A 15833-nucleotide genomic window follows, 5' to 3' on the forward strand; every position below is an offset into this window, starting at 1 on the left:
CACCACCACCACCGTCTCTCTCTCCTGCCCCCCACCCCCCTGCCTTCCCCCCCCTTTCCCACCTTTGGCAGTGGGGACCGGAACGCGATCCGCCGCGTGGCGTACGAGCTGGTGGCGGACAAGGTTCAGCAGGGCGTCGTCTACCTGGAGGCTCGCTACAGCCCCCAGCTGCTCGCCAACGCCGAAGTGACGCCCGTGCCCTGGGGGCAGCGGGGGTAGGCTTTGCCTCGAGGGCTTCGTCGCTTCCCCAGGGAGGTCGGCGTTCGTGTGCAACGCCCGGTGGGCGGCTTGCGCTGACCGGGACGTGAGCCACGGCGGAGGTGCTTTGGGCTAGGTCGCGTGATGCGTCGCCTCGAGGAGGACCCGAAACGGGGAGGATGGTGACCTCCCACAAGTGGTCTGCCGCTGTCCGAACTGATGATGCTGGCTGGCTGCGATGACGATGGTGGCGACGGTGTCAGCGATGGTGTTAGTGATGACGGTGGTGGTGGTGGTGGTGGTGACGATGGTGACAGCGATGACGATGGTGGCGATGACGACGACAATGACGATGGTGTTAGTGATGACGATGGTGTTGGTGATAACGATGATGACAGTAGTGACGGTGATGACGATGGTGATGACGATGGTGATGACGATGATGACGATAGCGATGACGATGGTGGTGATGACGATGATAACAGTAGCGACGGTGACGGTGATGACGATGGTGATGACGATGGTGATGACGATGATGACGATAGCGATGACGATGGTGGTGATAACGATGATGACAGTAGTGACGGTGATGACGATAGTGATGACGATGGTGCTGGTAATGACGATGATGACGACAATGACGATGGTGTTAGTGATGACGATGGTGTTGGTGATAACGATGATGACAGTAGTGACGGTGACGACGATAGCGATGACGATGGTGGTGACAGTGATGACGACGATGACGACAATGACGATGGCTGTGCCTTGTCGCCCAGCGGGGACCTCACGCCGGACGAGGTGGTGTCGCTGGTGAACCAGGGCTTCCGCGAGGGCGAGAAGGAGTTCGGCATCACAGTGCGCTCCATCCTGTGCTGCATGCGGCACATGCCCGGTACGCGCCGTACATGCACACAGTACATACAGTGCATACAGTACACACACAGTACACACAGTACATACAGTACACACACAGTACATACACAGTACACACGGTACATACACACAGTACACACAGTACACACAGTACATGCACACAGTACATACAGTACATACAGTATATGCACACAGTACATACAGTACACACACAGTACACACAGTACATACACACAGTACATACAGTACACACAGTACATACACACAGTACATACACACAGTACATACAGTACATACAGTGCACACACAGTACACACAGTACATACACACAGTACACACAGTACATACACACAGTACACACAGTACACACAGTACACACAGTACATACACACAGTACACACAGTACACACAGTACATACACACAGTACATACAGTACATACAGTATATACACACAGTACATACAGTACACACACAGTACACACAGTACATACACACAGTACATACAGTACACACAGTACATACACACAGTACATACACACAGTACATACAGTACATACAGTGCACACACAGTACACACAGTACATACACACAGTACACACAGTACATACACACAGTACACACAGTACATACACACAGTACACACAGTACACACAGTACATACACACAGTACATACAGTACACACAGTACACACAGTACATACACACAGTACATACAGTACATACACACAGTACACACGGTACACACAGTACATACACACAGTACATATAGTACACACAGTACATACACACAGCACATACAGTACACACACAGTACACACAGTACACACACAGTACACACAGTACATACACACAGTACACACGGTACATACACACAGTACATACACACAGTACATACAGTACACACAGTACATACAATACACACAGTACACACAGTACATACACAGTACATACACACAGTACACACAGTACATACACAGTACATACACACAGTACACACGAAACACACACAGCACACACGGTACATACACACAGTACACACTATACACACAGTACATACACACAGTACACACGGTACATACACACAGTACACACAGTACATACACACACAGTACACACTATACACACAGTACACACAGTACACACACAGTACACACGGTACATACACACAGTACACACAGTACATACACACAGTACACATAGTACATACACACAGTACACACGGTACATACACACAGTACACACGGTACATACACACAGTACACACGGTACATACACACAGTACACACAGTACACACGGTACATACACACAGTACGCACGGTACATACACACAGTACACACAGTACACACACAGTACGCACGGTACATACACACAGTACACACGGTACATACACACAGTACACACTATACACACATAGTACGCACGGTACATACACACAGTACACACGGTACATACACACAGTACACACGGTGCATACACACAGTACGCACGGTACATACACACAGTACACACGGTACATACACACAGTACACACTATACACACACAGTACACACGGTACATACACACAGTACACACGGTACATACACACAGTACACACGGTACATACACACAGTACATACACACAGTACACACGGCACATACACACAGTACACACTATGCACACAGTACACACTATACACACACAGTACATACACACAGTACACACGGTACATACACACAGTACACACAGTACATACACACAGTACACACTATACACACACAGTACACACGGTACATACACACAGTACACACAGTACATACACACAGTACACACAGTACATACACACAGTACACACAGTACATACACACAATACACACTATACACACACAGTACACACGGTACATGCACACAGTCCACACGGTACATACACTCAGTACACACTATACACACGCACAGTACACACGGTACATACACACGGTACATACACAGTACACACGGTACACACACAGTACACACAGTACACACACAGTACACACAATACACATATGCACGGAACACATGGGACACACGCAGAGTACACACGCAGTACACTTGCAGCAGACACATGCAGTACGCACAGTACAAGCGCAGTACACACGCCTGGTAAAAAGACAAAGATCCCCCAGAAAGCCTTTAAAATACTATTGGGGCAAGTGCTGTTAGCGAGCACCTATGAAGGCCGGCACGGCACACGAGGGGGTGGGTGGTCAGCACCACGCCCAGCCGCCTTTGTCTCCTCGCTGCTGTTTATACACACCGCACCAGGTACTCGAATGGGGGATATGTGTGTGTGTCTATGTGTATAGGAGCACTTTAAAGTGCACGTAGCCTGGCACAAGCGCCGTGGTGACGTCACCGCCACTTCGTGACAAATGGCAGGTTGTTGTTGTTGTAAAGGAGCTCACAGCACTTGCCCCAAAAAGTATGCTGAGGCTACACGGGGGATCTTTGTCTTTGTATGCGGGGAGCGGTGGCGTGGCAGTCGGCCCACTGTGCTACAAAACGACGAGCTCCGATTCCCACTCACGGCCAACATCGGTGACGGAATATCTGAACCAGCCCGGGCCCTCCCCTAGGTCGACTCAGCCTTAAGCGAGTACCTGATGCAGTGGGTAAATCAGCGTCAGCACTGGGGAGACAAAGGCGGCCGGGCGTGGTGCCCACCCCCCCCCCCTACCATCGTGTGCCGTGCCGGGCCCTACGCAGGTGCTTGCCAGTGCCGGGCCGAGCCAAGTGAGGGGTCTGTAGCATGATGTTATAAAGGGGCCCTAAATTAAAAAAAAACACGTAAATATTAAAACACAATTTTTTTATTTGCATAGTAAATTGTATTTTTTCATTTGCTACGCAGCCAGATAATACGACAAATCGCTAACCTTAAACACCCGGTCGTTCATACAAGTTGAAGGCGGTATAGTACTGTAGTGATAGAGCAAGTGCAGAATCACTGAACCGGAATTGATAGCTTGAAAGCGTTTAGCGCGGGGCCCTTGAAAGTGCGGGGCACGTAGCTACTACACATATGTAGCTACTACTACACGTGTAGTAGTAGCTACTACACGTGTAGTAGTAGCTACTACTACTCGTGTAGTAGCTACTACTACACGTGTAGTAACAGCTACTACACGTGTAGTAGCAGCTACTACACTAGTAGTACTACACTAGTAGCTGCTACTACACATATGTAGCTACATATGTGTAGTAGCTACTACACGTGTAGTAGCTACTTGTGCTGCTAGGATAATCCGGCACTGGCGCTTGCTAGTGGGCACTTGCCCCAACAGCCTGCCGAGGCTACACGGGCGACCTTTATCTGTGTGTGTGTGTGTGGCTAGACTGGTCGCCGGAGGTGCTGAGGCTGTGCCTCAAGTACAGGGACGCCGGGGTGGTGGCGATCGACCTGGCGGGGGACGAGTCCCTGGTGGCCGAGGCCGGGGGCCCCCACCGCACCGCCTTCCTGGTGAGCGCCACGCCGCACTCGGCATTCAACCTCACCACCCACACCGATATCACACTACAGCACCCACACCACCCACACCGCCCACACCGATATCACACTACAGCACCCACACCACCCACACCGCCCACACCACTCACACCACCCACACCGCCCACACCACTCACACCACCCACACCACCCACACCACCCACATCACCCACACCACTCACACCACCCACAGCACCCACACCACTCACACCACCCACACCACCCACACCACCCACACCACCCACACCACCCACACCACTCACACCACCCACACCACCCATACCACCCACACCACTCACACCACCCACACCACCCACACCACCCACACCACTCACACCACCCACACCACCCACACCACCCACACCACCCACACCACTCACACCGCCCACACCGCCCACATCGCCCACACCATCCACAGCACCCACACCACTCACACCACCCACACCACCCACACCGCCCACATCGCCCACACCACCCACACCACCCACACCACTCACACCACCCACACCACCCACAGCACCCACACCACTTACAGCACCCACACCACCCACACCGCCCACACCACCCACACCACCCACAGCACCCACACCGCCCACACCACCCACACCACCCACACCACCCACACCACCCACACCACCCACACCACCCACAGCACCCACACCACCCACAGCACCCACACCACCCACACCGCCCACACCACCCACACCACCCACACCACCCACACCACCCACACAACTCACACCACCCACACCACCCACACCACCCACACCACCCACAGCACCCACACCACCCATCCACCCACACCACTCACACCACCCACACCACCCACACCACCCACACCACCCACACCACCCACAGCACCCACACCACCCACACCGCCCACACCACCCACACCACCCACAGCACCCACACCGCCCACACCACCCACACCACCCACACCACCCACACCACCCACACCACCCACACCACCCACAGCACCCACACCACCCACAGCACCCACACCACCCACACCGCCCACACCACCCACACCACCCACACCACCCACAGCACCCACACCACCCACACAACTCACACCACCCACACCACCCACACCACCCACACCACCCACAGCACCCACACCACCCACACCACCCACAGCACCCACACCACCCACACCACCCACACCACCCACACCACCCACACCACCCACACCACCCACACCGCCCACACCACCCACACCACCCACAGCACCCACACCGCCCACACCACCCACACCACCCACACCACCCACACCACCCACACCACCCACAGCACCCACACCACCCACAGCACCCACACCACCCACACCGCCCACACCACCCACACCACCCACACCACCCACAGCACCCACACCACCCACACAACTCACACCACCCACACCACCCACACCACCCACACCACCCACAGCACCCACACCACCCACCCACCCACACCACCCACACCACCCACACCACCCACACCACCCACAGCACCCACACCACCCACACCACCCACACCACCCACACCACCCACAGCACCCACACCACCCACAGCACCCACACCACCCACACCGCCCACACCACCCACACCACCCACAGCACCCACACCGCCCACACCACCCACACCACCCACACCACCCACACCACCCACACCACCCACAGCACCCACACCACCCACAGCACCCACACCACCCACACCGCCCACACCACCCACACCACCCACACCACCCACAGCACCCACACCACCCACACCACCCACACCACCCACCCACCCACACCACTCACACCACCCACACCACCCACACCACCCACACCACCCACACCACCCACACCACCCACACCACCCACACCACCCACAGCACCCACAGCACTCACACCACCCACACCACCCACACCACCCAAGCCACTCACGCCACCCACACCACCCACACCACTCAAGCCACCCACAACACCCACGACACCCACAGCACCCACCCACCCACACTACCCACTCCACCCACACCACCTACACCACCCACACCACCCACACCACCTACACCACCCACACCACCCACACCACCCACAGCACCCACACCGCCCACACCAATATCGCACCACAGCACCCACACCACCCACACCACGCACACCGCCCACAGCACTCACAGCACCCACACCACCCAAGCCACCCAAACCACTCAAGCCACCCACGCCACCCACACCACCCACAGCACTCACACCACCCACAGCACCCACGCCACCCACGCCACCCCCAGCACCCACGCCACCCACGCCACTCAAGCTACCCACGCCACCCACACCACCCACGCCACCCACGCCACTCAAGCCACCCACACCACCGACGCCACCCACGCCACCCACACCACCCGCAGCACCCACAGCACCCACGCCACCCACGCCACCCACGCCACCCATGCCACCTACACCACCCACACCACCCAAGCCACCCACACCACCCACGCCATCCACGCCACCCACGCCACCCACGCCACCCATGCCACCTACACCACCCACACCACCCACGCCACCCACACCACCCAAGCCACCTACACCACCCACGCCACTCAAGCCACCCACACCACCCACACCACCCACGCCATCCACGCCACCCACACCACCGACACCACCCACACCACCCACGCCACTCAAGCCACCCACACCACCCACGCCACTCAAGCCACCCACACCACTCAAGCCACCCACACCACCCAAGCCACCCACACCACCCACGCCACCCACACCACCCACGCCACCCAAGCGACGCACACCACCCACAGCACCCACACCACTCACACCACCCAAGTCACCCACACCTCACACTGAGCGAATGTAGCTGGGTGCACCACACCAACCCACTACACTCGAAGGACACCCCCGACACACCCCAACACACACACCCCGACACACACGCCCCGACACACCCCGACACACCCCAACACACACACCCCGACACACACGCCCCGACACACCCCGACACACCCCAACACACACACCCCGACACACCCCGACACACACACCCCGACACACCCCGACACACACACCCTGACACACACACCCCGACACACACACCCCGACACACACACCCCGACACACCCCGACACACCCCGACACACACACCCCAACACACACACCCCAACACACACACCCCAACACACACTCCGACACACACACCCCGACACACCCCGACACACCCCGACACACCCCGACACACACACCCCGACACACACGCCCCGACACACCCCGACACACCCCAACACACACACCCCGACACACACGCCCCGACACACCCCGACACACCCCAACACACACACCCCGATACACCCCGACACACACACCCCGACACACCGCGACACACCCCGACACACACACCCCAACACACACACCCCGACACACCCTGACACACACACCCCGACACACACACCCCAACACACACACCCCGACACACACACCCCGACACACACACCCCAACACACACACCCCGACACACCCCGACACACCCCGACATACACACCCCGACACACACGCCCCGACACACCCCGACACACCCCAACACACACACCCCGACACACACGCCCCGACACACCCCGACACACCCCAACACACACACCTCGACACACCCCGACACACACACCCCGACACACACACCCCGACACACCCCGACACACCCCGACACACACACCCCAACACACACACCCCGACACACCCCGACACACACACCCCGACACACACACCCCGACACACACACCCCAACACACACACCCCGACACACACACCCCGACACACACACCCCAACACACACACTCCGACACACACACCCCGACACACCCCGACACACCCCGACACACACACCCCGACACACACACCCCGACACACACACCCCGACACACCCCGACACACACACCCCGACACACACACCCCGACACACCCCGACACACCCCGACACACACACCCCGATACACACACCCCGACACACACACCCCGACACACCCCGAAACACACACCCCGACACACACACCCCGACACACCCCGACACACCCCGACACACACACCCCGATACACACACCCCGACACACACACCCCGACACACCCCGACACACCCCGACACACCCCGACACACCCCGACACACACACCCCGACACACACACCCCGACACACACACCCCGACACACCCCGACACACACACCCCGACACACACACCCCGACACACCCCGACACACCCCGACACACACACCCCGATACACACCCCCCGACACACACACCCCGACACACCCCGACACACACACCCCGACACACACACCCCGACACACCCCGACCGATGTGTAATTTTCCGGGAGCGGTGGGTGCAGCTCACTGCACTTGCCTCTACAGCCGTCGCAGGCTACACGGCGGTATGGCGGGGTGGACCTGTACTTTGTCGTTCCTTGTTGCCGGTGTCACCAGGAGGCGGTGAGGGACGGCGTTCACCGCACGGTCCACGCCGGGGAGGTGGGTTCATCAAAGGTCGTCGAGGAGGTGAGGGGGGGGGGTGAGAAGGTGGAGGGGGGGGGTGGAGAAGGAACACACCTTCCTCCTCACTTGAAACTTTCGTGACTGCAGGAATTCATACTCTCGGTTCCTTCGGTAAAGTCACGTAGATTGAAAAAAAAAAAATTGCGAAATAAAAATTTCAAAATGAAAATTTATTGAAAATAATGAAGGCAAAAAACCCACGACGTTTCGATCGCAACGCAACGTTGTGGTTTTTATTTCATATTTTTTTCGGCTAATTATTTAATTATTTACATTTTCTATCTACGTGACTTTACCGAGAGAACCAAGAAAACACCTCCTCCTGATGGTTTGATACATGCCGATAGACACCTCCTCCTCTTCACATCTGTCCTGGTAAAGAAATAAATGCTTTCCTCTACGCATCCCATCAGCCCCACGGCCCTTCCTTGTGGGAGTCTCCCGTGACTCGGCAGCATCGGTTCAACGCTGGGGACACACACTCCGGACCGGTTTGGACATGCAGTGTCTCATAATCTTCACCAGCATCAACAACAACAGCAGCAGCAGTAGAGTCAGGGCCTTGCTTGAACCAAAGCTGGCGGTCTGCCAGATGTTAATAGACAGGGGCCTGTGTCTGCGTGACGCATGGCCCCCACTCCACCCCACCCCCCAGAGTCTGATGCACAAAACGTCGTTGTGGAGAACGTAGCAAAGGTGCCCGATGGTGATCGTGATTTTTATGCTGTTATAAATCGATTTAAAAAATACGAATTGCTATTTGCGTAGCAACTCGACGCGGTGCAGACACCGCGGGTGTGTTTATTTGAGCGAGAGGCAGTCATGAATAGGCCTCTGTTGGGAAACTGTGGATTTCTGTGAGCCTATGGACTTCTATGTGATTGGTCTGTGTGTGATGAGCCTATGGGCGTCTCTGTGTGAGCCTATGGATGCGAGTCTATGGGTCTTTGTGTGATCATGTGGATATTTGTGTGAGTCTGTGGCTCTATGAGAGGGGAGAGGCAGGAGAGAGCGTGGAGGGGAGTAGTGTGAGATGGGATGGGAGAGGTAGGAGAGAGCGTGGAGGGGAGTGGAGTGAGATAAGAGGGGAGAGTAGGAGAGTGCGTGGAGGGGAGTAGAGTGAGATGAGAGGTAGGAGAGTGTGCGGTGGGGAGTGAGATGAGAGGGGAGAGGTATGAGAGTGCGTAGTGGGTAATGACGCGGGTGGTGATGATGACAATGAGCGTCCAGCCCTGTGATTGCCCCATGATTAACGGGGACACTGATTCGCTGATGACATCATTCATCATTACCGGGCGTGCGTGCGCGCGTCCAGCGTAGCGGTCAGCGCTACGAACCCGGCGACCCGAGTTCGATTCCCGCTCACGGCCAACACCGTTGACGATGATCTAAACCCGTCCGGGGTCGACTCAACCTCAAATGAGCGCTCGGTGCGATGCATAAAACATCGCCACCGGCGGAGACAAAGGCGGCCGGGCGTGGCGCTGCCCGCTCACCTCGTGTACCGCCATGCCGGGCCTTCACAGGCACCCGCTCCTCGCTGACAGCGCTTGCCCCGACGGTCTGTCAAGGCTACACGGTGGGTGGGTGGGGGGGGGTAATCTTTGTCTTTGGTGGCAGGCGGTGGACGTGTTGCGGGCGGAGAGGATCGGCCACGGCTACCACACCCTGGAGGACCCGGAGCTCTACGCGCGCCTGCTCAAGGCCAACATGCACTTCGAGGTAGCGCGGGGCCATCAAAGACAGAGCGAAAGCTCCCCCGCGTAGTCACTGTCAAGGCGACGGGGCGAGGGCGGCGCGGTGCGGCCAGATCCGCGCCCGGCCGCCTTTGTCTCCCCCAGTGGCGATGTTTGCCACACACCGCGCCAGGTACTCGTTTGAGGCCGAGTCGACCTAGGGGGAGGCCCACGGTCCGGCTCGGATAATAGCCGCTGGTGTTGGTTGCCGTGAGCGGGATTCGAACCCGGGCTGCCGGGTTCGTAGCTGGCGCTTCGCACGAACACACAAAGACAAAGTTCCCCCGTGTAGCCTTAACAGACCGTTAGGGCAAGAGCCCGTTAGCGAGCAGCACCTGCGAAGGGTGGCACTGCACGAGGGGGTGGGTGGCCAGCACCACGCCCGGCCGCCTTTGTCTCCTTCGTGACAAATGCTTTTGTAAATCACGCCAGGTACTCATTTGAGACCGAGTCGACCTAGGGGAGGCCCAGGTACCTATTCAGGTAATCGTTATCGGTGTTGGCCACGAGCGGGAATCGAACCCGGGTTGCCGGGTTCATAGCCTCAGCGATCGCTAACCACTGGGTGAGGGCCTCCCCTCACGCTGTCGTGCAGGGGGGGGGGGGAGGGGGGGGTTATTTGACCATACTTCACCACGCCGGCTATCAGTGCGGGATTGGTGAGGGTGGGGGGGGGTGGGGTGTGCCTCGGTGCGGGAGCATAGAGGTAGAACAAGCCGACGACAACGGCCGCTTTTAACGCTACACTCACCGCTCTGTCAGCAGCAGCGGCGGCAGCAACACCTGGGACCCTCTAGATCAGGGGTGGGGAACCTTTTTTTTTTTTCTGCCAAGGGCCGATTTGGATATTTATGTAACATCATTCGCGGGCCATACAAAATGATCAACTAAAAAAAATTAGCCCGTTTATATTTGTGTCAAACATTTCATTAACTCGCCCCCAATGTGATGGGAAGGAACTAATTCTCTTTGGTGATGTGATGTTAGCCGGTATTGACGATGTTGCTGCTACTCGCAACTGCTTTTCCTACTCCTAGATTTATTGAATTTCGAGTCCCGCCTGCGTTTGCCTTGGCGGGGCCACACCAAATGATTTTGCGGTGCCTTATACGGCCCGCGGGCCTTATACGGCCCGCGGGCCTTATACGGCCCGCGGGCCGTACGTTCCCCACCCCTGCTCGAGACTCTTAGAGCAGGGGTCGGCAACCTGTGGCTCGCGAGCCAGATGTGGCTCTTTTGATGACTGCACCTGGCTCGCAAATAAATCTTAGCTGACATTTCTTCACGCGATAAGACTTATGATGAGCCTTATCATGGTCTAGAGTCTCCCCCGAGTGGTCGGGGACTCCTTGTGGCGGAAGCGGGGAGAGCGAACAACCCGCTGTGTTGCTCCCCTCCCTCCCCCCACTCCCACGCTTTGCAGATCTGCCCCTGGTCCAGCTACCTGACGGGAGCCTGCCTCTCCGGCGAGAAGGAGGCAGACTTCTCGAAACACCCCGTCGTGAGGTGGGTCCTCGCATCGTCGTCGTCGTCGCGATCACCACCGCCGCCATCATTATATTAGACTTGTTATTGTTATCTTACCAGGTAAGGCCCACTGAGCTGCATAGACATTTTCTTCGGAGAATGCAACCTTGGCCCGTCACACAGGAATCATCATCATCATCATCATTGCTGAGGCCAAATGACTCTGAAGGGGCTTGGATGCTGATTCTAAATGTGGAGGGGGGGGGTGACTCCCCGGACATTGGGGAGTCACCCCCCCCCCCCAAACCTCATTCCGTTCCTCTCTTAAAGCCTCGCCTCCTCCCCATCGCCCCTCCACTCCGTCCCATCGCTCCCCTACCCTTCCGTGACCCCTACGAGCAAATCTATCGCTGTCATTCATTTAAACTCAAACTATTGTTTTTGTTTTTATACATAACCTATTTTTTATTGGAACAGGTAAGGCCCACTGAGATGTCCAGCAATTTTGTTGAGAATGCGATCTTGGACGCACACAAATGATAGCCCAACGAAGTGGTTCATCATCATCGCGTGAACATTTGCAGCGGTCAAATTACTCTAAAAGGCGTGACGTGACGTTGATTCTAAATGTGCTGGTGGAAAAACCGGAGGACCCGGAGAAAAATTCGACGCTTGCACGGAGAGAGAGAGAGACACGCAAACTCCAAATATACAGCAGCAGGCGTCAGGGGTCAGGGATCGAACCCACGACCTCCTGCATACCAGGCGAGGTTGTTAACATCTCCAAGCCACGGTGCTGCCCATTCATCAACCCTTGCACTGCCCCTTGCATCTCAACTATTCCATTCTGTCACTGCTTTGTCTGCCAAGCGCCTTGAGCGGAGGAGACGCTCTACGTGAACATAACATTAGATTAGCTGTAACAGGCGGCGTTCCGGGAAATGACCCTTCTTCAGAGCGTTTGATTCTGACGGCCGGACCGCGACGTGAACGAGAGACGCCGGGGGGTGGGGGGGGGGAGGGGGGGGCGGGGCGCAGGAGGTGGAGGCCTTCGTCCAGCAGTGGATTGAGCATGGTCCTGCGACGAACGCGCACCGCACGCAGGTTCCACAAGGACAAGGCCAACTTCTCGATCAACACCGACGACCCGTTGATCTTCGACTCCACGCTCGCCACCGACTACAAAATCCTGCGGAAGTACGGAGGGTTCACGGACTCGGACTTCATGGAGCTGGTGAGTGGACGGTGACAGCGACAACAACAACAACGACAACAACAGCTGTCTCTGAGCAGCAGCTCCAGAGGAAGTTCACAACAGGGGTGTTTTTTGGGTTAGATCGCAACAATATATACATGTGTCGTTAAAACCCATCGCCGCCCGGCACAGCCAGCTAGTAAGGGTTGTCACGTGAACAGAACGTGGCCAATTCGTCACAAGTGCAGCACATTTGAGCCCCAGGTGTCTTTGAGAAGGGATGCCAGGAACTGTGCGGCAAGAAACGAGGAACGCAGGCAGACGTCCCGTCGAGAAGATGGGAGAAGCACGTGGTGGAGCCATGTGGCTGTGACTGGGCGGCGTGGGGGGAGGATGGGGTAAGCGACTTGGGAGGTTGGAGACGCGGCAGGTGAGTGATGTAGCCCGTGACTGGGCAGGGTGGAGGAGGAGGGCCGATTGCAGAGACCAGTATTGGGAGTGGTCCCCGTGAGTCCGGCGACCAGGGGGAAGAGAAGGCCTCAGGCCAGGTGGTGGGAGACTGCTAGGGCAGATCTATGGGCTTCTGTGAGTCTATGGATTTCTACGTGAGTCTACGGGTCTCTGCATGAGTCTACAGGTCTCTGAGTATATAGGTCTCTGCGTGAGTCTGTGGCTCTTTGCGTGAGTCTGTGGGTCTCTGCGTGAGTCTGTGGGTCTCTGCGTGAGTCTGTGGCTCTTTGCGTGAGTCTGTGGGTCTCTGCGTGAGTCTGTGGGTCTCTGTGTGAGTCTGTGGGTCTGCATGAGTCTGTGGGTCTCTGCGTGAGTCTGTGGGTCTATGCGTGAGTCTGTGGCTCTCTGCGTGAGTCTGTGGGTCTCTGTGTGAGTCTCTGGGTCTGCACGAGTCTGTGGCTCTCTGTGTGAGTCTGTGGGTCTATGCGTGAGTCTGTGGCTCTCTGCGTGAGTCTGTGGGTCTCTGCGTGAGTCTGTGGGTCAGCATAAGTCTGTGGCCCTCTGCGTGAGTCTGTGGGTCTATGCATGAGTCTGTGGCTCTCTGTGTGAGTCTGTGGCTCTCTGCGCGAGTCTGTGGCTCTCTGCGTGAGTCTGTGGGTCTATGCGTGAGTCTGTGGGTCTATGCGTGAGTCTGTGGCTCTCTGTGTGAGTCTGTGGTTCTATGCGTGAGTCTGTGCGTCTCTGTGTGAGTCTGTGGCTCTCTGCGCGAGTCTGTGGCTCTCTGCGTGAGTCTGTGGCTCTGTGTGAGTCTGTGGGTCTCTGCGTGAGTCTGTGGCTCTCTGCGTGAGTCTGTGGCTCTCTGCGTGAGTCTGTGGCTTTCTGCGTGAGTCTGTGGGTCTACGCGTTAGTCTGTGGGTCTATGCGTGAGTCTGTGGCTCTCTGCGTGAGTCTGTGGCTCTGCGTGAGTCTGTGGATCTACGCGTGAGTCTGTGGCTCTCTGCGTGAGTCTGTGGCTCTCTGCGTGAGTCTGTGGCTCTGCGTGAGTCTGTGGGTCTATGCGTGAGTCTGTGGGTCTCTGCGTGAGTCTGTGGGTCTATGCGTGAGTCTGTGGGTCTCTGCGTGAGTCTGTGGGTCTACGCGTGAGTCTGTGGCTCTCTGCGTGAGTCTGTGGCTCTGTGTTCATGTTTCTCCCGTTCCCGTGTAGAACCTGAACGCGGCACGTGCGGGGTTCCTGGCGGAGCCCGACAAGAAGCAGCTCCTGCAGAGACTCTACAAGGAGTACGGCATGGAGCAAGACACCATCCTGTGAGAGGCTGCATCTCCACTCCGCAGCTCGTGTCTCCACTCTGTAGCCCGTGTCTCCACTCCGCAGCCCGTGTCTCCACTCCGCAGCCCGTGTCTCCACTCCGCAGCCCGTGTCTCCACTCCGCAGCTCGTGTCTCCACTCCGCAGCCCGTGTCTCCACTCCGCAGCTCGTGTCTCTCTCCAGCCTGCGTCTTCACTCTGCAGCCTATCTCTCTCCAGTCTGTCTCTCTCCAGTCTGTCTCTGCTCTGCAGCCTGTGTCTCTACTCCCCAGCCTGTGTCTCTACTCCCCAGCCTGTGTCTCTACTCCCCAGCCTGTGTCTCTACTCCCCAGCCTGTGTCTCTACTCCCCAGCCTGTGTCTCTACTCCCCAGCCTGTGTCTCTACTCCACAGCCTGTGTCTCTACTCCACAGCCTGTGTCTCTACTCCACAGCCGTGTCTCTCTCCAGCCTGCATATCCACTCTTCAACCTGCGTCTTCACTCTGCAGCCTGTCTCTCTCCAGCCTGTCTCTCTCCAGCATGTCTCTGCTCTGCAGCCTGTGCCTCTACTCCCCAGCCTGTGTCTCTACTCCCCAGCCTGTGTCTCTACCCTGCAGC

General features: G+C 57.2%; 1 protein-coding gene across 3 annotated transcripts in view; it reads left to right on the forward strand.

Annotated features, from left to right (window-relative positions):
- The window catches only part of ADA (adenosine deaminase), a 55591-nt gene extending 40178 nt beyond the window's left edge, over positions 1 to 15413 (forward strand). For 2 of the 3 annotated variants that reach the window (XM_032969906.2, XM_076073825.1), the window contains exons 4-11: positions 72 to 215; positions 978 to 1093; positions 4430 to 4554; positions 9015 to 9086; positions 10704 to 10805; positions 12243 to 12325; positions 13391 to 13520; positions 15136 to 15413. In XM_032969906.2, the coding sequence (XP_032825797.1) occupies positions 72 to 215; positions 978 to 1093; positions 4430 to 4554; positions 9015 to 9086; positions 10704 to 10805; positions 12243 to 12325; positions 13391 to 13520; positions 15136 to 15240 (877 nt within the window). In that variant the 3' untranslated portion in view covers positions 15241 to 15413. The other variant, XM_076073824.1, reaches the window with a different exon arrangement.
- The last annotated feature ends 420 nt before the right edge of the window (positions 15414 to 15833 follow it).

This window comes from Petromyzon marinus, chromosome 43 (genome assembly GCF_048934315.1).
Source record: "Petromyzon marinus isolate PM22_M1 ecotype Great Lakes invasive population chromosome 43, UKy_Petmar_22M1.pri1.0, whole genome shotgun sequence".
Taxonomy (NCBI): domain Eukaryota; kingdom Metazoa; phylum Chordata; class Hyperoartia; order Petromyzontiformes; family Petromyzontidae; genus Petromyzon; species Petromyzon marinus.